The sequence below is a fragment of the Chelon labrosus genome (assembly GCF_963514085.1).
Source record: "Chelon labrosus genome assembly, chromosome: 7".
In the NCBI taxonomy this organism is placed as follows: Eukaryota; Metazoa; Chordata; class Actinopteri; order Mugiliformes; family Mugilidae; genus Chelon; species Chelon labrosus.
This window is the reverse complement of record NC_140343.1, coordinates 10,947,017-10,973,847: the sequence shown is the minus strand read 5'-3', so window position 1 is coordinate 10,973,847 and position 26,831 is coordinate 10,947,017. Positions and strand designations below refer to the sequence as shown.

Sequence of the window (26,831 nt, the reverse complement as noted above, 5' to 3'; positions counted from 1 at the left end):
ACTGACTCAGAGCTGACTGTAATCCACGAGAGTCACTACCCCGACTCATTTTAATCCGCCGATATTATGTATAATTTGAAGAGCTACGAATCACACGTTGCCTCCAATGAGTGTGTGGACAGTCAGATTGGTGTGTGCTTGTGCAAAGGTACAGTCATTCATGCAGTGGTTTCTGTTTCCTCAGGGCGAAGAAAGAAACACTGAATAATAGCTCCTGCAAGGCAAAACAAACAAGAATAGACAGGGTGTAAACAAACCTGTGTAAATATTTTATTCTACTAAAGTAATCTAGTTTGCTTCAAATGTAGGTCAAGATAGGTTAACAATTATATGACACCATTATGAGAGAATGTGTAGAGTTTTTCTTGATAATTAATTGTTTTATAATACTTTTCTGGTCATTCTAGCAGCAGGTGTGAAGATGCTGCTGTAAAACTCTGTTAATATTGTTGGCTTTAAAGCCGAAAACAGCGTAGGAGTGCAGGTGAACGAAGGTGAAGCGCTGCTGAGTGCTTACGCCGTTAAAGCATTTATCAAACCCTCCAACACAGAATTAGGCTAAGTGCTCTCTGGGGAATCGGTGTTCAGAAAAAAAACAAAAACAAAACAGAACAGAACGCGCGGTAGAGAGTTTATAAACCAGTTCAAGAAGCTGGCTGCTCCTGCTACACAGCGAGGGGTTGAAGTCGACAGCGTGCCGGCGCTCCTGTCTGTTTTGCCCTTAGATGGCAATTGGACACTTTTCAGCACAACAACCTTGTAACAACAAAACCGAGTCTTTCCAAATCCAGATGCTCTCAGAGAGTAAAAATCAGAACATTTCGTGCGTGTGTTTGTCCGTGCGTAATATACTCAGGTATAAACTATGTGCGCTTACCTCCTGGAGCTTTGGAGACGACTCACAGTTGGAGGAGTTTCACATCAACTCTTTGAACTCTTACCCACATATACCACCTGTATGAAAAACATTTTTTGCAGTGTATGTTATTTGCGCACATGTTTATAATTTAACATTAAGGTTAAATAAGTGTATAATAGTTAGAATGGATGTACTAATCCGTTCAACATCAACAATTCCCTGTATGGTTTACCCTTTTGGATCTATTACGTAATTGTGGCCAATTTTGCAGATTACTTTTTGCAAAATAGGGGAACATGTTAGCCTGACGAGCCAGACCCACGTTAAATGTAGGGTCTGGGCACTCTCCATAGACGGGGCTCAACCGGAGGGGTGGGATAAACGGTTGTCTTTCAAACTCCCTCTCCATGCAATAGGATAGCGCTACAACCAATCAGAGCAACGAAGAAGGTGACGTAGTCAGAGCGATGGAGAAGAGAGTTCCTTGCATGTGTTGTGGAAAAAAATTATCCTAATAGATATTAAATAGTTCTTGTTGCATCTTGTTTTTTTTATGAGTTCGCCTACAGAGGTTGAGTTTCTCCTGCATTAATCATTTTTAAGCTGTGGATCAAACTTTTGCCGTATCCGGTTGGCAAAACTCCAAACACATCCTTCTTTTGTAAGAACGACCTCAGTGCAGTTTCTTGTTCTTTTCTCAGAGAAAAGCTTAACTTCAAGTCTTTCAGAGCGGCGGCCAAAGCCGATTTGGAAAGAAAGTTGTTTCGCTAGCAGCAGCCATCGCTCTGGTAGTTCTAGCAGGATGGGGGAATTCACGCGTAATTCACGGAACTTATGGTCGCAGGTCAGTCGTCATTAGTCGTCATTAAGCCCGCCCACCGACTCGTGATTGGCCCGGTCCATCTTGGATTTTTCTAAATCTCAAGTCAACGGAGAGTAACTAGACTGCCCCTGGAAGCAAATGTAATTTGCTGCCGCTAGGGGCGCGTCTAGATTCTAGGCTAGGAACATGTGGCACCAGGATGCAAGGAACACCCCTTTGACATTGCCATGGGGGTGTGGTTGATCTGCAGTGATGTTTGGGTGGTGGTACCTGTCAACGTATTACCCACATAAAAGCCAGAACCCAGGTTTCCTAGCATATTACATAATAATGAGATGATCACGGTTACTCACTTCACTGCTTGGTGGTTTTAATGTTGTTGCTGCTGTGACTAGAAAGCTGAAATAGCTGTTGATGTCACTGGTACCCGGAAGAACATGAGATTTTTCAGCTAAGCATTTAAAAACTGGATTTGTAATTCAGATAAACTGAGATAAAGTCGAAAATCTGTGAAGTTCCCTTGTAAAAGAGACACGCCGACCGAATTGTGTTTATCAAATACAGATCCGGGCCCGTTCCTCCTGTCCAATGTTTTCCTTACCTCCCCTCTCTCTGCAGTCTTCTCCTCCCTCACACTCATCCAGCCCACACGAATCCTGTCTCGTCTATCACATTCTTGAGACTCTTTTTTTTGTTGTTGTTGTTTTCGAGGAGGATGAACACACACACAGATAGACACAGTAAACACACACATACACACTGTGCAGACAGAGCCTGGGGGTCAGACTGATGCCAGTGTTTCAGACAAGTTGACATTTCCCACCCAGTGTCTGCCATGTGTGCCCCGGTGTGGGTCTCTTGAGAGAGTCAGTGTATATGTGTGTCTGCTCTGGTCTTGAATGCCTCAGCGTGTAATTAGTCTATTGTCTTAGCAGCATTTTCTATGCTAATTATCCTTCCCCTCTCCTGTGGAATGCTTACGAGCTGTCTGGCTCTCTGATTGGCTGGAAAGGGGCCGTCTCTCCGTCTGATTGGTTATCAGATTGTACAGAAGACTGTGGAATCTGCACATGGGGCGTTTTCAGCCCTCCTTGTCTGGGAGCTAAGTGACTAATTTATTCTTCCACCCTGAGATCGAAGCTCATTAAAGCAGAGTGGTGGCTTTGTCAGTGGGAAACGCGGCAGAAGTAAACATGTGACCCATTTTTGGAGTTTGGATCCGGGAAGGAAACTAATTTCTTTTGTCTGCCAGTCACAGTGGCATGCGTCCAATTGGCAATCAATATTACACAATGTAGGTATAGTGGCCTAACTTGACTCATACAGGATTTTTAATGTAAATATACTATTGATGCAGCTCTTCTCAGTTTTACATATGAATGCGTTGCATAAACTTTACTGGAATGCATTTAAATTTAAGATTTCAACAACTTGCTTGGAAGTCAGCCTGAAGATCCTGCGCCCCACAAAACTTTTATGGGGGAATTTTGGTCTAGTATCACACTGGAAGAATGGATTTCATTATTCCCGGCAGAGATCGGGCCAATCAAATCGATTAGGTGGGCTTTATGCAGTGATGGACAGAGGAGAAACCGCAACGTAAGGCTCATTTAGACGCCGTAACTTCGGCACATAGCCGACGCTGGTTTGGAAAAACAGCACCCAAACACTAGTGGGCGCTGTGACTTTTTTTCTCTTTCATTTTTGTTTCTACTTCCTGCTTCACTTTCAACAATGGCGACTGAAACGTTCACCGAAATTCGCCTGAAGATGAGTCCTACACACTTTCGTATCGCCGAACCTCCTCAGTCAACCTTTCCTTGATGTGTTCCATCTTTATTGAACCAGAACAATCGATTCCAAAATTGCGGAGATGGAGAAGCAGCCGGAAATATTAAAGCAGAAACACGCCACTGCCAAGCGGACCAATCGCAGCTCTTGCGGTCTGCATCGATGCTCCACGTAGTTAGTTGCACATCAGCTACGGCGCTAGGGTCTGCATAAGCTCTGTCACCGTAGCTACGCCATCAAATTGACGCAGAAGCCTAAACCGCCAATTAGTCATACACATCACCCGAGCGCCGGAGAAGCGAGATGTAAACATTAGATTCTGGTATTGTGTCTGTTGTAAAAGACACTGACAGTGGAATAACTCTGAAGGACGAACGGTAAATAATGATTAAGACATTTGCCGAGAAGTCTATCTGTGCCGTCTCCAGTTTTACAGTGTTGCGGCATCCTCTTAACGGGGTGGCAGAGAACCCCTCGTTGCCATGGTTACTGCTTTGTAGACACAGAAACACGCACACTTCTGTTCATGCACTTTTGGGGGGGGGGGGGGGGGGGATTTATATTCCTGCAATTGTTCTATGCAGAGCTTACGCCGTGACCTACATGGGTGGCCTGCGCCGTTATCAGCATTTACACTTAGTGTCGACATTTTTCTGTAATCACACTATCACGCTAAAATACTGTGAGTTTCAAACAATGGCGACTGGAGCTGATAAATGCTGAACAACAGTTACCTTTACTGAACAGCTGCAATAGAGAACAGAAGAGTAGACGTCTGTGACGATGGTGTGTCGGAGGAAGCATTTTCTGTGCTGCTGAGGGTCCTGAAGGAGGAAACGCATTTGTTGTGGTGTGCATTGCTGCGATATGTAGAAGACGACCTATGCTCAACCCCTCACCGTTTGCCCGAGGTATGAATGATGAAATGATGGTGTCTACAGTTTAGCAAGCTAACAACCAGGTAACTAAATGTAGGAAATTGAATGCGCATAACGAGGACGCTCCGCGATTAAATAACAATATATAAATTCATCATCCGCCTCCACCTGATCTGGAAACGTCAGCAAACGCATCACAGCTTCCACTTACAAGGTGTTAAATATCACAAGAGGAGGCTGTTCGTATGGACCGCTCTTGTGAACACGACCCCCTTTTTTTGAACGCAGCAGTAGTTCAGATTTAGCATTGGTATTGTGTCAGGGTCATCTGAGAAAGCCTCAATATGTACTCAATGCTCAGATGCATTGTAACTGAGGGTCTAGTGTTTCTGTTGTGTTTGTGAAGACACCCCTTCCTGTGATTGTGTTGCTGCTGCTGATAAAATGGCCATCAGGTCACCTTTTGTTGCCTTCAGGGATCAGCTAATAAGCGGTGTTTTATTTTGGTACTTCTTAAATATCACCTTTGTCCCAAAGGTGGATGTTGTAAGCCACCAAGTTAAGTTAAAGAATAATTATATTTTATTGTTTGCTTTGGTGCAGCAGTGGACAAAGCAAGGTTTTAAATAGATCATTTTTGAATCTGTATTTCAGTTCAGTAGAAAACAAGAAAGCTGCTACCATTTGAATAATTATTTAAATAATCTGTAGGTCTACTAATCTCGCGAGCGGAGGAGAACTGAATAGCTGTTAAATGAGATTCTGGGCTCTCTGAATAGAAATAGTCAGTAGGGAAAAGATTCAGGCTTCTCTACTCGTCGTCATTCTCGTCCATGTGAACCGAGAGACCAGGAGCCCAACGATGTTGTCATTTCCCCAGTGAGCTCGCCTGTGCGCCGCTCGCCCACAAACTACAGGATGAGCTCATACCCTATTACTTATTCATAGACACCGTTGCACAGGCTGACGCAACCGCAGTCAGACAGGCTGCTAAAAAGGAGGTGGACGGGCATATTTGCAGGCCGGGCCGGCGGGAGAGGAGTCACTAGGCATAGGCAGCCAGACGGGCAGGATGCAGAGCGTATTGATCCAAACGTGTTTCGCTTCAAGCTGCAGACAAGCTTCTTGCTTTCGCGTCTTGGCTTCATCTTTTTTAGGCTGAATTAACAAAATGTGCCTTAAAATTGGCAGCTGTTTAACTCACTTAAGAAAATTGGCAGTATGTTTTATAGAGAGCAATGGAGGCTCCATGTTTCTTCCTGCCAGTGTATTATCATGCTGGGGTCCTTTTGTTTGTCGCAGTGGCAGCAATTAGACGGCATATTCTTTTACTGATGGCTGCTTGTGGACTCCAGACACTCGGTTGTTTTCAGATTTTTGGATCAGTCATATTTTCACAGTGGAAATATGACCCCGGGTTACAGGCTCAGTGAAGCACTTAAAGATGGCCTCAATGGACAGTGGTTGAATTTCAGTTTAGTTAATAAATGAGTCATTCAGTCATTTCTTGTTATTCTTATTTAATCCCTTCTGCTTTGTCCTTCCATCTGCCAGATTGATATTAGCTATTGAGTCAGAATCTATTGTCAAAGGACGATAAAGGTTGGGTGTCGGTGAACGTACGTGACCCTAGTTTTGGTGGGCTTTGGTGGACGACCATTTTTAATTTAGTCCTCACACAAAAATGGTTATTAGTCTCGGTCACTTTTAATTATTACATTTAGTCAAACTTCAACTAACAACATTCATATCGGCAGCTATTTTATATTAAAAATGTATTTTCTGAAACTTTAAATTGAAGTTCAATAAACACAGACATCTGAAAGCAGTACAGTGGCTGAACACGTATTTTCTGAAATAACTTGTCTGCCAGTGCATTTGAGCAGACATTACTCATAACTATTGTTACATTAATTCAAGTACAAACTTTAGGGTGTACACATTTTGAAGTAAAATAACATTTCACATCTCAAACAATAAACTGCAGGCTTGCAGCTTGAATGGTATACTCTATTACTTTGTATTTAAATTTAGGATTAATTCTAGGAACTACATGCATGGTTAGTTTGCTAAATGCTAATCCATTACACACTCAACTGTTTAAATATGTGTCATTAAAAAGGCAGAAGGCAATAACTTCATGTAGCGCAAAACAGCAACTTGAAAAGTACTTAGATGAGACTTATTTAACTAATTTAACCCGTCTGTATCTTCACCAACAAGTAGTTCTTCTCTACACATGTTTCCTTTTTCCTCAATGAGGTGACCAGAGCTTGTAAACACAATGGTAGCAGTATTGTCAGAGAGTCTCCCTCCTCTCTTTGTGCTCATAGAAAATGGTTACTGGCCAAACAAGATCAGCTGTCTCACACTGTCTCATATGTCCCTTGGCGACCCTTATTTACTCCCGTCATAGGCCTTGGTTTGTGTTGACACACACAAAGGCTAGAGTGGCAGCCAGGGCGGCTTGCTCGATTATGATTATGAGAGGATTATTTGCATCCTTCAAACCGTCTGCAAACTTTCTGTTATTTAAAACAGTTAATATTCAGATCCATGTGTGCTCGTAAAGGCAGGAAAATTATTTAAACGCTGTGGCATGAACTAAAAGTTGGCGTGTGGGCTTTTAGCTGGAAAGATTTTAGATTTTATCCACGGACCAGCTGAATAAATGAGGCTGAAGAAGCAGAGACGTTGCCACCATTGTCGCGCCATTTCACAAAGACTTTAAATGTCCTGCGACCGCCACAGTGGGCAACAGATAGGACTGTTTGAGGACGCTTGACTGTTGCCTACCAGGGAGCAATGCACGATTTGGTTTTACTAACAGTTATAGCATTCAACTACTTCTCCTGGAAGTGCTTTCTAGCTTGCTAAAACATGCAAATGTTTGTCTATTAAAAGACAAAGGGCTTCACATGGCACGTACCTACCTAGACAGGACAGATGGCTTTTTATTTTAAAGTTGGGAGACTTCATTGCAGATATACACTGAACGTATTCTAGTAACATAACAAGAGGGTTATGATATTCAGCAATATGTGTGTGGAGGTTCTCAGTCATCCAGGTCATGGCATATACAATAAAAACAAGCTAAACCCGGACTTGTATGGTTTTCTTAAAGATATTTCATCCATTTAGCTTCTTCAGTTCTAAAAGACTAAAAGACCAGATACTTACTTGTGGTTGGAGAAAACAATCATGGTGTTGTTTTGCTTCTCCAATGAATGGCGTTCAGTGTTTGTTTTTAAAATAACTGAGAGAGCTGCAGATTTAAGTGTATTGTGCCGACACACGTTTCTATTGTTTTAACAACCCCCGTTTTAGTCAGTGGGCTAAACAGTTCAGTGTTTACTTCAACTGAAAATTGAACATTATGACAGTCATGGAGCTAAGATTTAGAGCAGGGCGGTTATATTAGAATGGTTTGCATATTGTGTGTGTGTCTGTTTTGTACTGTTCCTCTTTCAGAGGAGTTTTCCACCATCGGAGTGAGGACATTTTGGCTGGTCCTCACGTCCATACAAGGCTGTTTGAGGGTAAAGACACGGTTTTAGGGTCAACGTTACAATTAGGTTACGGTTGGGACAAGGGTAAGGGTTAGGGAATGGCATTGTATCAATGAACGTCCTCACAAAGATGGCCATACAAACGTGTCGATGTGTGTGTTCAGGAGGCTGTAAACTATTGTGTTTCTCTAGTTGAGCAGATCCATTGTTGCCGTCTTGTCCCAAGACACAAACATGTTGACACCAGCATGATGAAGATGTCTTGATTCTCCAAGTTGTCTTGATTAGGAAGATATAAACAACAGAATTCGCAATTGCTGTTATTAAACTAAAAGACTGGTTTCTAGCTGTTACTTCTGGCATCACTCTTCCCTCACACTGATGGTAATTAAGGCTGCTTAAAGCCTAATTTCAAGAATTGCTTGAATTAAATCCGATTTATTGAGATTTTTTTTTATATTGCTTGGCTTAAATCTGGCCTGACGTATGAAGTACATATTAATAGCACGCAGGAAAACACCCTTGCTGCTGAATCACTGTCAGAACGACGGGTATTTTACGAATAAGTACAGAGTTATATTCAGTCAGACACTGCTTGAGTCATCTCATCCTGAATCCCTTCCTCTCTGCCTGAAATGTAACTTAACTTTATTTATATATATATATCTGTCTTGGTCTTGAGTGCTGTTCACATAAATCTCTCTGCATGTTAATTTTTTAATGATTAAAATGTGCTTTATCTTGTTTTTTTTTTTTCCTTCTTCAGGACCAGTTTGATAATCTGGACAAACACACTCAGTGGGGGATCGACTTTCTCGAGCGCTACGCAAAGTTCGTCAAGGAGAGGCTGGACATAGAGCAAAACTACGCCAAGCAGCTACGGTACGCACAAATGACTTTTACAAATACAGACCAAGGCAACACCAAAGCTGCGGGAGATACTCTTGGACTCAGTTCTGTCGCTTCGTTCTCATTGAACTAATCTAAATACAGTTTCTCCTGGGAATCTCCTGAATCCCGGTCTGTATTCCCCTGCATATAGTTTGCATGATATCTGAGGAAAGAGGACATGGAGGCTGGGAGCACGACTACACAAAAGGTTGCCAATTGAAGTCTAAGAATAGACGATCATAGAGGCATAAATTATTGACGAGGCTCGGCTGAGAGACGCGACAGACTACACCGCTGACCCCGACCAGTTATGGGCTCTGTTTACATGGACAATATATCTTCAACCTGATTTAAATCAATTTAACTGTTAACATGCATGCTAAACAAAAGGATCCGACAGATATATATATATATATATATATATAGGGCTGCAACAATGATTTTTTGATCAATGTATTGAGTATTTTCTGAGTTAACTTCAAAATATGACGGAACTTTTCCTATTAAAATATGGGAAGCAGTGCTGCCTAGCAGTTAGCATAGCAATTAGCATCTGCGAATGCTTGCAGCCGTAGATATGTTTACGTGCCTCAAGTTATCAATCCGAGTAGAACTTTATTGTCAGATTATCTAAGGTTTACACCACCCCTCTTTATCCTTCTGATCAATCGAGTTTATTCTGAGTGAGGTGGTTACATGAGGTGTTTTTATTTGGACTATTAGCAGAATCCTAATGTCCGTGTCAGTGTAGCCACCGTTCTGCGCTTTACAAATCTGTGAAGTCGATCCATCATCTCGCTGACATCACGTAGGATGTCTGATCCCAGCCTTAGAGTTGGAAAGGTTTGAGCAACCTGTCCTCATCTCCACAGTGTTTGTTATTATTCCAGTGTTGCAACGCTTCTCCACAACCCAAATGTGCACAAACGCTGTAACCCTCATTAAACACCAGTACAGTCCCAGTGGTTGTGATTTCTAAAGGGGGGAAGGGAGTGTCTCTTCTGAATACTTGACACACACGCGCACACACACACACACACACACACACACACACACACACACACAGAAACACACAGAAGCCTGAAGAATGATCAAAGATAAAAGTGTGTCTTGAAACCATGTGCATGTTTCAGACAGTACATCAGAAAGGAACACTCTTTATTGTGTCTCTGATAACATGAATCACACACACACACACACATTCCTCTGCGTTCTGGTTAAATCATTAAATCGCTGCTTTACTGCAGTCAGTACTGTCAGAGCCTGCTGGGCGAGTCTTTGATGCTTGAATATTTGATTCATCTTTAATAATAGACTCGGATCTCCTTTGTCTCTCTGTCTTTTGTTTCTCGCGTGTTTACCTGCGTCTCTGTGAAAATCTCTGCCTCTAAGTCTGCCTCTCTGTCTTCTCCATCAGGAGCTTGGTGAAGAAATACTGTCCAAAACGGTCAAAGGATGAGGAGCCGAGGTGAGTAACCTTAGACGGTTTCTACTATTCTGAGTCTGTCTTTCTGCTTTTGTTGTTTCTTCCTGGACGTCTGCAGACTGTAGCAGTGGAAAAGGACTGCTGGACACTATAAATAATGTCTGACTGTTCATTTGGAGGATCCAGGCACTGGGTTTGATGTGGTTCCTTCACACACACACACACACACACACACACACACACACACACACACACTGTCTGTATTTTTTTTGCACATTTACCAAACAGTTTAATTGGCCGTGACGAGAGCACTCTGGGAAAACGTGTTAGACGAGTCAGTTATTTATAAAGCAGTTCAATTATTTATTCCTTTACTTAACTAATACAGCAATGAAATCAGTTTTTAAAATGTATAATAAGAGGGAAAACAAAAGTGGAAAAAGTGTCGTCATCCTCGCTGAAGCAGAAGTGCACTTTTTGGTGTCAAAATATTTAGTTCCTCCTCATTGTGACTAAAATATTCAGCAACGCTGTAAAAACGTGTTATGTTAATCTCTGTATGTCTTGACATTTGCTAAAATTACAGCTCACTCTAATTACTTATTTGTAATTCAGGAAATAAAAAACAAATTGTGGCATAAGTATTTTAAATTTTGAAATATATGGAGTTTGAACTTTTGCTGTACTGTCATTGAGAAACCATAAAGTTACAGTATTATAATAAGATATCTGTATATACTATAATATTCCCCAAAATGCAGAATGATAGAGAGTTTAAATAAAGTTAATTAATGCAAAGTACTTGGACATAGTGACTTCATAGTGACTCTTCTGTCTTTAACTGTTAAAGGAGACACTAGCAGCGATGTGGCAAGAGATAATGTAATGTTACTAAAGTTTGGTAATGACATGGCACCAAAAAACTATTTAATGATGCACCAAACTGAGCTTATGTCCCGTCCACATGTAAAGCAACTTGCTCGTTGTCCATCTCTTTGTAGCTGACAGTCCCGGGTCAAATGTTTCTGATTGAAACAAGCAGAACATAAAACTACTGCTGGTGTCAGCTACAAAAGTTTAGTCCAACTTTGTCTCACTGCAGATTCGTCTCACAGCAGACCAGAGACAAAGTGCCGTCCTAATCACGCGTTCATTATGTTCCTGATCTACAGGTTCACATCGTGTGTGTCCTTCTACTCCATCCTGAATGAACTCAATGACTATGCCGGTCAGAGGGAGGTGGTGGCGGAGGAGATGGCTCACAGGGTTTATGGGGAGCTGATGAGGTACAGCCAGGACCTCAAAGCTGAGAGGAAACACGTGAGTACAAGCAACAAGCTCCACTGCTCCGTCACGTATTCTCAGTGCATTTATCGCTGATTAAGATCACATTTGTCCAAAAAAAAAAAAACTGTTGCTTCCTGTTATAAAACGGCTGTTGTTTCCTCTGTGTCGCCCCAGACGCATTTGTTTTGTGTTTGGATTTTCTCGAGAGGAGAGATATGCTGGACGTGATGTTAACCATCTGTCTTTTATGTCCTCCACCATCTGCTGATGGCATAAAGTGAAAATCTAAAGGCACGTGTTTCGGAAGAACAGCGCCCTCTTTGTCCTGACTGAAACCATCATTCACAAATAGACTCAGTCATGATTGGGCTAGTAAAGCTATTCTCACACATATAACACACTTTTAAACAGCACTAATGTGTGTTAATGTCTCACGTCTCTATGCAGGACCATGATACATTTAGCTTTTGTTGCGTTAATACCTGTCACATAATCAGTTCCCATAGTGATCGAACTGTTTGCACAGGAGATGGTAGCATCTCATTTCATCCATACAATCTATTTTTTATCACTTCATGACTGTGGTTGGCTTAAAGATTAACCATAAAGTGCTTTCTAAAAGATTATTTTATTTATGGGCAGTATACAAGGTTAATTTAGGTTATTTTCAAATGAGTCAGCAAATAAAATCCAACTCATTAACGTCTTTGATTAAAGTCAAAGTTCAAGCAAAATAAAAAGAAATTAATTCTTTTTGGGATCCCAGATGCAAATCCTTCATCTCTTAGTTTTTGGGAGCAGCTAAAAAAAAATCTGCCGGGGTCAAGTTATGTCCTCCCTCATGCGTTAATGTCACGAAGAGGCTTGAAATGAATCAGTGAGATCCTAAAACCGATTCTAAAACACGGTGGATGTCAGTGTGAAGAGGTCGATAAGGTTGGGATGTGGTTAAAATGTGTTGATGGTTAAAATCCTCGCAGCTACAGCCCGTAGCCTGCTCCGAGCTTCCAAACACATCACATGGCTCTCACTGGCACATCTAAACAAAACAATTTCCATGGCAACTGTGCAAACTCCGTCAGCTGATTGCGACTCAGTGATACGGTTAAATGTCAAACTATTTAATATGTAAAAACTTTAACCATGGATAAGATAAGATAAGATAGGACTTTATTCATCCCTGTGGGGAAATTAGGGCGTTACAGCGGCAGGAAACAACAGTGCAAGATGCAGAAGATACAAAAAAAACAATACGGCAGACAAATATGTTATGTACAAAAAATATTTACATATTGCATCAAAGAGATTCACAGTGTCTAGTCTGAGCTGAAACAACCAATTTGTGTGGATTGAAGAGTTAAAGTGTTAAGGAGGTTAAATATAAATATATGTGTTGACATTCATGAATATCATGAATAAAAACAACAACAAACTCCAATAGGAGTTGAATTACCATGTATGTTCACTGTACACTGTGCATAAGTCCTGAAAAGAAGCTCAGCAGCTCAGCAGCAGAAGAGTTAGGAAATGCTGATGTTGAAGAGTCGTACTGCTGAGAGGACAAAAGACCTCCGGAAGCGTTCCTTCTTGCACTGTGGGTGCAGCAGTCTTTGGCTGAAAGAGCTTCCCAACTGTCTCATACAGGGGGTGAGAGGAGTTGTTCCTGATGTTGGACAGTTTAGCCAACATCCTCCTTTCCCCCACCTGCTCCACTGAATCCAGAGGACAGCCCAGGATGGAGCTGGCCCTCTTGATCAGTTTACCCAGTCTGTTCTTGTCCCAAGTAGTATTATTATATAAGGAGTCTGTAATGAGTAACTGGGTTCCATGCTGTTAACTTTACTACTTAAGATCTGCGGCCTCAGCTCTTTTCCTTCCACTGTGAACGTACTGTAGCTGTGAGACAAAGTCCAATACTTTAGCGCGTGTGCAGATATTAACGTGCATTTTCTTGTGTCTCTGTGTAAATGTCTCTCGTTTCTGTGCGTGTGTTTAAATGAGCAGCATCTACAGGAGGGCAGGAAGGCTCAGCAGCATCTGGATCATTCCTGGAAAATGATGGACAATGTAAGTGAGGAGAAGGAGGCGGAGGAGGAGAGAGAAAAATGTTTAGTGTTTAGTGTAAATATTCTCTGTTAGGGACAGCCAGCTGCATTCGCTTCATAGCTGAGTGCATGAGGAATGAAAGAAATGTTAACAAAGGTGACTGAAGGTCAAATAGGATTCACTTTCTCCATATTTCATGTGTATCATTATTTAGACCAGATATATTAAAAACAAACAAAAAAAAAAAGCATTGAAAAGACTCCTGATAGTCTTCCCAGTCTCCAGACACCAAATACATGTGTGTCGGTGCAGATTAGTCCCTCCCACTTCAAGACCAATGAGCCACATTTGGCCCCTGACAACCTTTGGCTCCCAAAAGGCTCCACAGCAAGAGAGAGACTCCCATTTGTTCACTTCTGTGGTCATTTAATTGTATTAGTGGAGCTATTTTATAACAATCTTCCTCGTTACAAGACGTATAATTAACCACCACGATCCCATAAGAGCTGAAAAAGCTAATTCCTCCTTCTTTTATTTTATATTTATTTACAAATAATACACGTCCGGTCACATTTTGTGGCCTGTAGCCAATTAGCCGAGCACACCCGATGGAGAGCGTTTCAGTGTGTGGTCTGCGTGACTTTAATAGTGACTACCTAGTGACTAGGCTGTAATGTCTCAGCTATTCTCAGTGTTTCCTCCCCTGCTAATGTAGCCCAGATGGGCTGGCAGGAAGTTAACTTATCTCTCTCCGTCTGATTCATCTCCCGTTCAACTCATTCACATATTTTTTAGGCTTTATTTACGGAGACAGGAAATGTAGTCAGTGCAATAAAATGAAAAGCCTTCATGACTGTCCTCTCTTGTTTCAGAGCAAGAAGAAGTTTGAGAGGGAGTGTCGGGAGGCAGAGAAATCCCAGATAACCTACGAGCGGTTAGATAACGACATCAACGCCACCAAATCAGAGGTGGAGAAGGTAGGAAGCACCCCATCTGCCACACTCCTGCTTCAAATCCTGTGTTTATCTGTGAGGGACTGGCTACGTTTACATGGACGCTAACATTCCTTTAATAAACTGAATAAAAATGTTGGTTGTAACCGCCTCAATCAGAACAGACTGATCAGATTTACTTGGTGGTGTAAACCTTTGATAATCCATTCAGTAAGAACATATCAGCTCCTAATAACCATGTAAACGCTTAATCTGAAGGAATAAATCCGCTCTTTCTGAGCATGTTTGCCCCACGTGGGGTAAATTACCAAGGGGGATGGAAACATGGAGGTAAAAAAAACAACCAGTTGCTCAAACAAAGAGTTTGAAAAGATGAACAAAGCTGAGATGAATGTGGACAGTAACATCCTTCCTCTATTCATTCCTCTTTCTAGTTTTTCCTCTTCTTTCTTCTTCTTCTTCTACTTCTTCTTCTTCTTCTTCTTCTTCTTCTTCTTCTTCTTCTTCTTCTGTCTATCTCCTTTCTGCTTCTCCTTCCTTCTGCTTTCTTCTTTCTTCTTTTTTCTCCTCGCACTTCTTCTTTTTCCTCCTGCTCCTCCTTCCTCTTTCCCCCTCCTTGTTCTTCTTCTTCCTCTTCCTCCTACTCCTCCATCTTTCCCCTCCTCCTCCTTCTTCTTCCTTGTCCTTCTTTGGCATTCTTCTTTCTTCATTCTCTTCCCCTTCCTCCTCCCATCTTCTTCTTCCTCCTCCTACTCCTCCATCTCATCAGATCTTTTTATTTCAGTGTCCTTGTAAATGGTTAAGTTGGAGAAATAGATTGTCCATGTAAAACTTAGGCACCGTGATCCACTGTCCTCACCTTTTTCATCGTCATTATAAAATACCTGGACATTATTCTATACCTATAAGATGACTGAAGACATATCTCATATTTAACATTTGATGATTCAATCTCAAACCTCATCTCACTGCCCTCATTCCTACTATTTAAAATAGCAGTGCGTAATTGATGCCTATAAAATCATACAGTAGCTCCTTTTCTCCCCCACACTCACTGTATAATTAGACCTGCTGGATTAGGCCGAAGCTTGAAGGAAAATAAAATGTTCCAAACAGAAGTAAAATCACAGCACAGGGAACGCGTGTTTCCGTGAGTTGCTGTGGAAACCGGCAGGGGATGTGTTATTATAGATTAAAGCAGGTTGATTCAAGCTGAAGTTATATTTTAATAGTGTTTACGATCATTATGTCACGGCCTCAGAAGTCAACCCCGTATGTGTTGTGGTTGTGTGGCCGGTCTTTGAGGCATCGGCCAGTGTTGACGTAACGTTTGTGTGTGTGGATGCAATTGTTCAGGCCAAAAACCAGTTCTACATGCGCACTCACATGGCTGACGAGAGTAAGAACGAGTACGCTGCCCAGCTGCAGGAATTCAACGGAGAGCAGTGGAAACATTTCAACAGCGCCATACCGCGCATCTTCAAGGTAATTTACTGCATTTACTCATTGAACTCTTTGTTAAACTTCTATTTTTTGACTTTTATTTTAAGTATTTTTGCTACTTTCCTTGAACAAAAGTGAATATATGTTTAATATTAAAGGTAAGATGGGACTTTATTGAACTTTAAGGGGAAATGTAGTTGTTATGGCAGCAGGGTAAATATATTAATGGTACAAAAATGTTTATAGACGTTGTACCAAGCTTCTTTTGTTTTTTGCAAAAGACCAACTCAAGTGAGTAAAGCGGAACAAAATGGTTGAAGTGGTGGAGAAAACAAATATTAACGATACCATTGTTTGTCTGGATTAGTAGACAGTGGAACTGAAGTTCAAATTTTTACTGAAATGCAGATAAAAGACCTGTTACCTGCTTGCTTCACCTCATTTTAAAGCACTGAGATTATATATGAGCTATAAAACAACTAGTTTCTATCTCCTCAGTCTTCCTAAGTTGCTTGAAATTTTGATCTTTGGGCCTTGAAAGGACTTCACGGACGATATCAAATGAAATTTAGCACAAGCAAACACCTCCCGGCATCAGGTCAAGAAGCTTATTCTGGTTGTTCAGAGGCAATACATCTTAATTTACATCAAGAACAATGAACATCAGTTTCAGAGACTATATTTCCGTCATGATTGGCCATTATTGTTGCTAAAGCTAAGCTAGCAACTTCCGTCCTTCCATCCATAAATGTCCTTAAGTTGCAGGTATTACTCTTGGTAAAGATGAAATTTGCATCATTCATTGGGGAACTCTCTGATTGGGCTGTAAGTAGAGATGAAACCAGAGATCAAACTGTTGGACAATAAGATCTGACAAGCTGTTTACCTGCCAAGAAGCTTGTAAAGGTGTCGGTTTGACTAGTGTCCTTGTGTTACAGAATCTACAGGACATGGACCAACGTCGGACGGTGAAGCTCGGAGAGACGTATCGATCCTTTGCCGAGGCCGAGCGGAGAGTCATCCCCATCATCTCCAAATGTCTAGAGGGTATGGTTTCTGCCGCCAAGTCCGTGGATGACAAACGGGTATGTAGAAGAAGAGAAAGCTGTTTCTAAGCAACGTGACGACACTCGGGCTTTTTAGATCTCGCCTGTCCGTCCGTGTTGATCCTAAATTCTTCTTCCCAGGATTCGGCTATAGTCATAGAGTCTTTTAAGTCCGGCTTCGATCCCCCGGGCGAATTCCCCTTCGAGGACTTCAGTCAGAATTTGAGCCGAACGGGTTCAGACGGGACCATAAGCAAAGGAGAAAGAGAAAGAGAGAGAGAAGACACCCCGGGGCCGCGGCCCGACTCTAAACACCAGATGAGCAGACCCAAGAACAAGCTGTGGCTGTTTGGGAAGAAACCAAAGGTACAGAGACGCTTGTTTTAACCTTAAAATAGTGAACCAATACCTGTTGTGTTTATTAGTTAATCCTGAACGGCCTTTTGGTCATTTTTTTTATATTTTTTTTGCAGCTTTGCATTGATTTCCTGTTGTTTTACTACTTTGTCTGCAGCCAAGTCGTAGCCTTTTGTCATCTCTCCAGTGTTTGTGACAACAAATCCTTCCTCCCACACACTCCTTGGACCTTGGCCCTCGCTGTAAAGACAGAGTCAGGCAATTATTAACCACCTGCTGGCGGTTTATTTTATCGTCATCAGCTGCCTGGTAGTATCAGGAACCTGTGTGATGGATAGGGCGTGTGTTTGTGTGTGCAGACTAGCTTAATTGTTAAATACCTGGAGCCCTTATTTCTTCACGGAAGTGTCTTGCACAAGGTGGTGTTTTGAAACCCGTTTTAAACGTTGAGCAGCAGTTAAACAACACTTTGATCCAAGATGGCTGAACAGCTTCAGAGCTTTCACACCAGGGCTGGGTGTCCTGATTCGATTCGATATCAGTTCCTTTCAGAGATGTTTCAGTTTCAGCTTAGAGAGTGTGGGCAAATACATGACTGGACGAGGTGTAGATATGACATAAGTGATTCTGATCTCATGCAAAGGCAGAGGAGATGAGGAAGTAGAGGCTCATCCGCCGTCTAGGAATACGACTAATGATTAGTTAAACCCGACCTTAGAAGTGAGCAGTTATGTAATTTTGATTTAACTGCTTGCGTTTGTGCCTTTTCCTCCGTTCTTCCCGCATTTTGTCAACATTGCTGCGGTTTTGTTGAACCTTGAGGCTGACGTGAACATTTTAAAATTGTATATTTATATTTATTGGAAAACGCCGTCAGACCGGACCACCAGATTTCACTCAGTTCTTACTTGACTGAATGGATCTGAATTTTATGTCACAGATAATTTTGGGTTAAAAATGAAGAAAAACGTGTGTATTTTCTGTAATTAATGTGATTGGGAAATTTCTGTTATTGTTACAACATCAACTGTGGCTAACATCACACTTGTCTTTTTTTTTTTTTTCGCAAATTTGAGCTCAGTATTAAAATAATCCAGAGTGAGTTGGTTTTGAAGTCCAAACCACGACCGACTCTCTCCCCTCCAGCTAAAACCAAATGTCAAATTATAAAAAGAGCCTGACCTCTGGCTTTGTCCTCTCTTCCTGCTCCCCCTCCAGTCCCCTTCCTCCTCTCCTCCTCCTCCTCCACCTTCCTCCTCCTCCTCCTCCTCCTCCTCCCGTCCCCGACCCACCTCCCACCTTTTCCCTCCATCCCGGTTCAGCTCCGACGTTGCGAGCTATTTCTCAGAGAAAAAGACTTCAGTACCGAAAATCCCTCAGAATTTGAGGGGCCTAAGGAAAGGGGTGAGACAGGAAGTAGGGCTGTGGTGTGTTTGATGGAGGGATTTATTATTGTATATACTTTTTTACAGGCTTTCTGCAAGTTGTGCTTTAAGGTGTTAAGCGATTAACACCTTAAATAGTTTCAACTTATATTTTAGAAATTTTCTAAATGAGATATTGCTCAAAAAGAGTCTTAAACTTGCAGATACCCTGTTGTCATATTTCTGTTCTGCCTCTTCTTTGTGTCTTTCTTCCACTTTTATTATTTCCTCTTGTTCATGAGACAGGGTTTTGCTCCAATCACAGGACGGAGGATTTCTGCTGATTGATGTGTGAGGGTTTTTGGAGGGTTTTGTTCTGGTTGAAGTGTTTGTGTGTGTGTGTTTGTGTGTGTGTGTGTAACTCTACTAACAGTGTCATTAAGCCGTGACACAGAGACTTCTGCTTTCAAACAGTTTAACACAAACTTGTGAATAACACAGGCTGCCTCAGCGACGAGCCAAAGCCCGCGATTGGCCGGCGGCTCTGTCGGCGCCATCTGTGATTGGAAATATTTCTCGCTAGCTGTGAAAATATATAAATATGTGTTCCACACAGGGAGAATTTTAAATTAGCCGCGGGGTTTACATCACATGCATCCCGAGGCCAAATAATCAGTTACAGGTCATTATAATTTGTAAAGCTGCACATTTTAAACAGAGTTGCATCAAGAAATCAGGAAAAACAAACTGAAAAAAGGGCAACTGGACGTGTAGAGTTTCTTGAGGACGTTTCATCCAAGTAGCTTCCTTACTTCTAAAGGACTGGTGGTGGAGTTGGGGGTTTAACCATGTGGGTCTGTTAACGGCCAGGTGCTTTCCTGTGCTTGGATGAGTGGGGAAACGTCTTCAATAAACTCTACAAGTCAAGTTCCCTTTCTTTCAGCTTGTTTTTGGAGAAGTTGCTGCCTTATTTGCCATCATTTTGGGCTGCGGAGGAAATTATGTTGGATTTTATTGTTAATTAAAGGTTACAGCCCAAATTTTAATCATTTAAGTTCCAGTTTTACTGGTATCAGGACTTTGCAGCCACATTACTGCCACCTGCTGTTAATAAGCAGAACTGCATGCCGTCAAGCAGTTTGGCTCATTCATGTGCACAGTTAAAGAGGATGCACTTGTAAAAATAAATAAATAATGGCTTGTTAGCTTTTGTAGCTTTTTAATAATTAATCAGCCAAAAGTCTAGTTTTTTATTTTAAAGAAAAGTATTTTAGTTAATGAAAGAAAACCAAAGAGAAGCAGAAATTCTTCAGAAATCCTCCGTGGATGCTGATGAAAGCAGGAGACGCAATCCGAATGCATGAAAGGAAGAGTTGCTGGAGATTATTTATTCTCTCCTGCTGTGTCGTGAATCACTTTTGATGTGGTCTTGACTTTCCTTGCCGCACTGGGAACACACACTGTGACTGAGACTAACCAGCATCCCGTGTTGTTTTCTTTCTTTTTTTTTTTACTGTAATGGTTAACACGGCTCAGTGGTCAGTGAAGATGGTAAGTGAGTCTGTGTGAGTTTGTAGACTAGTCTTGAGAAGACCCGGCTGTGCATGAATCCTCACCATGTAGGACTTTCCTTAGTGGCCAGCACACGGTACAAAAACCTGTAGTGATAGTAAAGTTAGCTGCTGCTAGATTGTCCTGTTGTCTGTGGACGTTACATCCTCATCAGTACAAAGAGTTCCCCAGTTTTAGAGGAAGTTGTTAATGTCAGCTGCAGCACTGTAGACCGCCCCACTTATAGAAATGTTTGGAAGTAGTTAAACAGTCTCACTCCAACAGCTGCTTCCTGCTTCTTGAATGAACTTTCAGTCTTAAGTGTCCACATGTCCCTGAGTTAGCTTGAATTGAAAGAGCAGAAACGTCCTCCTTTAATTCACTCTTCCCTCATTTAACTTGAAGCTGAGTAACACAGCTACGTGCAGGTCTAAACAGCTTATTTTTCAAACGGCTTTAAATCTATCTGCTTCATCTGGTGTCTCCTAATGCCTGTGTTATCCGAGCGTCATTTTCCTGGTGTCGCTGATTGAAGTTATAACAAAGTCTTGTCGTGTCTGCCAAGGAGTTCAGTCCTGTTTCTCCTCACCAGGCGCCATCTCTTGAGGATTTCAGCCACTTACCCCCCGAGCAGAGGAGGAAGAGGCTGCAGCAGAGGATCGACGAACTGAGCAGAGAGCTGCAGAAAGAGATAGATCAGAGGTGAGACGCTTCACTGTGTTTATGACTCCTGACACAGTCCAGGCCGTCCACGCAGGTCCAGGAAGACTCTCTCACGTGTCGTTCTTGGAAAGGGGTTCAGAGGGAAGGAAGTCCGGAAGTTCTCACGTTGTTATTATCATTTGTGTCAGAGATGCTTTGAACAAGATGAAGGACGTGTACGAGAAGAATCCTCAGATGGGCGACCCCATCAGCCTGCAGCCTAAAATATCAGAGACCATCTGCAACATGGAGAAGCTGCGCTCCGAAATCCACAAAAACGAGGTAAAGACGATCGCAGTCGGGCAGACACGTATGTGACGGCAGCACCTCCTGCTTCGGCGCGGGTGGGTGACGGTGGGCGGGTGTGAACCTTCTCCTCTCTCTGTCGACAGACTTGGTTGTCTGAGGTGGAGGGAAAGCAGAGCTCCAGGGGAGACAGAAGACACAGCGTCGACAACCACCATCACACTCCTCAAGGACGAGAGAGGTGAACTTCATCTCAGAAATAAACCATATATTTAAAGACTGGCTGTAGTGACTGTATTAGAATCAGTCGATAATATAAACTGATCAAAAGTAAATGGGCGGATATTCTTCTGATTTATTAATCCCAATATTCCCTGCATACCTCAGCTCAGTCCAGATTACAGATATTTGCATGCCGGCTCCACTGTAGTGTATTTAACCATTTTATTAGTAGATTTAATATAAAAGTATATTTGAGCCTGAAAAAGTCTTGCATGCAAAGTTATAAATAAGTCCTTAAATCCAAATTTCAAAGCATTTGAAAATACTACAGACACAAAAAAAGGAGATGTAGTTTATTTTGTTTTTTGACTACTCGATGCGCTTCATTGAAAATAAACTGAACGTGGAACATTTTATATATGAGGAAACTTTATTATAATAACATTTTCAACAATTCTCCTTTAATGTCCTGCTTAGATTTTGTTCTGTAAAATGTTTTAAGGCAAAACTCTTTAGAAAAACATGCAGCTAAAACAGAGATGCTTTTTTTTTAACAGAAATTAAGGTGGTTAAAAAGTGTAATAATTTTAAGCCAGCGTAATCGTCTTGCTTTATCTTAACATTGTTTTCCCTTCAGTCCCGAGGGCAGTTACACGGATGACACCAGCCAGGAGCACCACACTCCCCACCACCGCTCCAGCCCCGCCAAGCCCGGACAGCCGACCCCTCACGACCCTCACGAGTTCGACGACGAGTTCGATGAGGACGACCCGCTGCCCGTCATCGGACACTGCAAAGCACTGTACTCGTTTGACGGTAAAATAACTCACGAAAGACTTATCCTGTGTCCCATGTTTCATGTTTCTCTTTATTCGGCTCAATATTCTGATTTCAGATGAGGTTTAATAATCATAAAGAAATAAATCACAGATGTCTGGACTGAGATTGATGTGGTTTAATCTGTTGTTGTTTGACTCTTAGGTCAGAACGAGGGGACGCTGGTGATGGCAGAAGACGAGGTAAAAAAAACAAAACAAATAAAACAACCTCTCTTAGTTTTATTTAATTCATAATGTTATCAAATTAGACTAGTATGTGCTGAATTTAAAATATTCTGTGTTTACGATGTTAGCCTTTAGCTCAGAGTTGCTCCCTCTGTCCGTCTCCAGGTGTTGTACATCATCGAGGAGGACAAGGGCGACGGCTGGACGAGGGCGAGGAAGCAGAGCGGGGAGGAGGGCTACGTTCCCACCTCCTACGTAGATATCACTATGGAGAAAAGCAGCAAAGGTGCCGTCACCTACATCTGACACTGTCCTGTCTGTCATTCCCTCCATCTCTGCCTTCCTCTCTTCCACAACCACGACAAGGACAAAAGACAACGTCTGAACTCCCGCATGGACGTCCTCTGTCTGTCTTCTGTTTCCTCTGTCCTCTTCTCTCATCCCATCTCCCCATCTGTTTAGTCCAGCCGGTCGTCCTCCTCTCGTATCTGAGGCGACCGTCCGAGCTCGGAGACAAACAGGAACCTGAATGAGTGGTTTTCATATTGTAAATGTGTGTGTGTGTGTGTGTGTGTGTGTGTTGAGCCCCTTCTTATCGATCAAAGATTGTTTTATGTAATATATTAGAAATTATTTTTCTTTTTAATTATTTTATTTTCTGGAGACGATCAAACTCCCTGATCTTAAACTCTTTATTTTGTTTGTGTGTCGACATCATTCGAAGTGATTTTTTATTTGTCTTTATTTCTGTCTGATCGCAGCGTTTCTCTGTGCCATCGCAGTCGGGGTTTAACCGCAGTAGTACGATCAAAAAATATCTTTTCACGTCGGACCTTGCTGCAGCAGTTGTGTAGTCGTTTTTAGTTTTTAGTTTTATTTTGTCAACAAAAACCAGCCTCCTTATATCGGCACAGTTTCCTGCTGAAAGTCTAAAATGTGTCGTTTCTAGTTTCTGCAGAAGCTGGTCACTGCAGTTTGTCTTTATTTTTTAGCAGAAGTCGTTAAAACAGGAGGAAAAAGTGATTTAGTTGTTTATATTTACAGCTTTTTTGTCAGATTTGTGGGAATCCTATTTAACAGAAGAGAAGAAATAACAGAGCCTACATTTCCCATAATTCCCATAGGATTCTATCTTTGGTTTAACTGTTATATAATTTAGTTTATAAAACTTTTAAACCCAAACTGAGACGACCCTAACGACAAGAAAAGGAGCGTCTTGAATAAAGTAACCCTCGTTTGTAAAAACTTCACAAATATAAACTAGTTATTTTGTATTTCTTTCCTAAATTTCCTAAAAATGCTGTTTTATATCAGGACTAGTTTAAGCTGCAGGTGAATAAATCCGACTAAGATGTGGCTCGTTAACATTTTTTATTTTTTAAAAGAGCACTTGACACTAGAATAATACGATATCTGAGGCTTTGATCGTCTCATTTTTGTTTCAAACGTTCGTCTGTGGTTTTTGAGGGATTTGTCGGCAGGAAGAAAAATATCACCAGCTTCACTCTTTTAACACCTGAGAAACTTCCTGTTTCAGTTTAATAACAAGTCTGAGTGAGAAACACTGCAGGATTGTCCTTTGTTAATGTGTCCTCGAACTCATACGGACGTGTTCATTGGTTAAACACGGCTCTGAGCTGTTTCCCAGTCGCTGTGAAGCTGAATAAAGTTTGAAAGCTTATTGTGCAAACAAGGGTGCAGCTTGAACTACTTATTGTATCCGGCTGTCGCACAAACACGAGGAAACGTTCTTCAGTTTAACGGATTCATTTATTAAAGTGACTAAGACGCTTTTAAATTGGAAAGTTTAAACATCTAAATTCAACAAATGTTTCGCATCTGAATTTGCCGAGCAGAAACCGTTTCAGGAAGCCTTACTGTGTGTTTGAGTAACTGTGTCTCTCCTCTATGTGACTGCAGGTTCCTGAGAGCTGCAGAGTGGCCGGGCGATTTGATTGGCTGGTGGAGGGCTCACGCTGATTGCTGATTATTGGTGGTGGGGAAAAATGAGAGAGGAAAGGGACATAGAGAGAGAGAGGGAGAGAGAGGTAGAGGTGGAGGTGGAGGTGGAGGTGGATAAGGAACGAAAGCGGGGAGGTTTGCATGTCTGCATGCTCACATTTCCATAATCGGCAAAGCATTCTGGGGGACCAAGGTAGCGGAGGTGATCCTAGAGTTACCAGCATAAAATCTGAGCCGGAAGATCTTTAAGACGGAGAACTGCAGCGGCTTCAGCTGAACATACAGGCAGCAGTTTATTAGGTACACCGAGCTAAAACTAATTTAAACTATACTATACACCGTAATTCACCGTAACTCCTGATGTCGTGGATCCAGGAGATCAGACACAAACAAAATGAGTTCGACGTCATGTCCAAAAATAATCCCAATCAGTTTCTAGAAGAACTACAAGACCTTTCTGATCATACACTTCCAGGCATGCACATATTTAAATGACGTAGCTGTGCTGAGACGCATGTCCAGGATTATTTAACACGTAGAAGCTGTTCCACGCTCTTCATCAGGCAGACAAGTGATCTCATGTGACTGTTTATATCCAGTGATCATAACAAATCAGCATAAGTTAGCAGTCACAGTTACGTTTGTAGGTGTCGGATTAAGATCACCTCATCACATAATGTGACGTAGACGTAAGAAACTGGCAAAAGCCAAACGCGACCACAAAGATGAAGCCACTGGCAGCATATTATTAAAACCAACCGATGCTGCTGCTGCTGCTGCTGCTTCTCCTCCTCTCCAAGTTCCTGTCTTAAAGGTCTTCTGTCAGATCTGATCAGAATCTGCACCTGCTTTAACGTCAGTGGCCAAAATTTAAAAAATAAATAAATAAACAACAACTAACATTTGCTTAAAGGTTGCAGCAGGAAATGTATCCTGTAATGACAGATAGGAGCTTCTCAGCTTGTTTACTAACAGGGTTTAATTGCAGTTAATAAGTTGCAGTTGATCATTTAGTCTCAATAAAATAACAGAACAGTACAATGTAGCCGGGGAACGCCGTTAGATGCGTCTGAAAGCTGATAACGCACCCTTAAAGTAAAGCAGCGTGTCAGTTTTCATCCTTTATTTGTCTTGTAGTTAAATATTTCTTCATTTTTCAAACCATCTGTTAATTTATCCATCTGCCACGTTTCCCTAAATCACACTCCTCCCCTCTGACGTTTCAGAGAAAAACCAGCAGCAGCGTTCAGGGTTTTTTTTTTTAATAATCACCTTTCAGGGTCCCACTAACACCGTCATCGTTTATCTGTGCTCTGTTGGTGATGTCTGCCTGCCTGAGCCACTCTGCTCCTCATGCCTGCCCTCATCCTCATACAGCCGCATGTCTTTAACCCGTTCCTGGAGGCCCGTTTCATGTTCGCCTGCTGTTGAACGTCGTCATGTTATTGCAGCATGTTTTTTTGTTTTTTTGTCTCAGATAGCACGATTATCAGATGAATGCAGGACCTCTCCTCTTCCTCCTCCTCCTCTTTGTCTTCCTCTCTTTTCTGTTTCTTCTCCTCCTGGGTTGCGATTCCACCAGTCGACCAGCAGATGGCGTCCTCCCCCCTCACCAAACCACAGCTCAGTGTGGACTGGGCCACTTTTTTTTTTTTTTTAAAGCAAGAGGAGGCGTCGTTGCAGTTGAGACTCTGCCTTAAAACTTGTTTTTACCATGGAGGGACGTCTGCTCTTCCTCCTGACTACATCTCCCATCAGCCACCTGGGGCTCAAAAAGTTTTTCCTCATATAATCATCTGTAATTTGTGAATGTGACGGACACGCGCACGACATTAGGACGCGTGTCACATGTTAAGTTGAATGATTTGTACATATGAACGTCTGTTTGTGTGTGTCGCGCTGAATGTGTTTCCACGGTGATTGTTTTTAAGGTTTGTCTGACTGACCGTCCTCATGAGAGACGACAAGGTTTCAAGTGAGCCGATGCACTTTGCCCTGAAGTTCTACAGCATTTTGAATCTGGGTTAAATGAGCGAGTGAGTGAGTGAGCGAGTAAGTGACGGACGAAGGTCTGCGTTGAACTTGATGAACGACCACTGTGTAGAGGCGAGAAACTTTTAAACAGCTCAGAGTAATTTCTCCTGATGCTTTTATACTCTTTTTGTAACTCTTGTCGAGCAAAGACCAACTTTAAATATATATTTTTTTCATTATTTTGCATGATTTTATTTTTGATTTCATTTACGTCACTGGTGATAGTTTTTTTTTAAACCGCTCAATGTTTCTGTGTACTAGACTAACAAAGTCAACCAGACTATTTAACGACAAGCTAATTAATCCAAGCAGCAGGTGGCCACGCTTTACTCGTGATCTGTGTTTTCTTCCATGAAGCTGTGAAATGTGCAGAACGACGCTGTAGATGTTGTTACTTGAACTTTTAATTTCCTCCTTCACGCCACAGCTTCTGCCTG

At 41.9% G+C, this 26,831-nt stretch overlaps 1 protein-coding gene across 3 annotated transcripts in view; it reads left to right on the top strand.

The window, feature by feature from the left end:
• fnbp1l (formin binding protein 1-like) overlaps positions 1-26,811 on the top strand; it is a 48,812-nt gene extending 22,001 nt beyond the window's left edge. Inside the window, exons 2-16 of one of the 3 annotated variants that reach the window (XM_084549102.1) lie at positions 8,627-8,742; positions 10,169-10,219; positions 11,350-11,497; positions 13,469-13,531; positions 14,383-14,487; positions 15,820-15,948; positions 16,845-16,991; positions 17,094-17,318; positions 20,817-20,926; positions 21,076-21,208; positions 21,319-21,413; positions 22,032-22,210; positions 22,376-22,413; positions 22,564-22,684; positions 24,319-26,811. In XM_084549102.1, coding sequence (XP_084405228.1) covers positions 8,627-8,742; positions 10,169-10,219; positions 11,350-11,497; positions 13,469-13,531; positions 14,383-14,487; positions 15,820-15,948; positions 16,845-16,991; positions 17,094-17,318; positions 20,817-20,926; positions 21,076-21,208; positions 21,319-21,413; positions 22,032-22,210; positions 22,376-22,413; positions 22,564-22,684; positions 24,319-24,326 — 1,668 coding nt within the window. In that variant the 3' untranslated portion in view covers positions 24,327-26,811. Of the gene's footprint in view, positions 1-8,626; positions 8,743-10,168; positions 10,220-11,349; positions 11,498-13,468; positions 13,532-14,382; positions 14,488-15,819; positions 15,949-16,844; positions 16,992-17,093; positions 17,319-18,527; positions 18,714-20,816; positions 20,927-21,075; positions 21,209-21,318; positions 21,414-22,031; positions 22,211-22,375; positions 22,414-22,563 lie in introns of all 3 variants that reach the window. The other 2 variants (XM_084549104.1, XM_084549103.1) reach the window with 2 other exon arrangements.
• Positions 26,812-26,831: the final 20 nt, after the last annotated feature.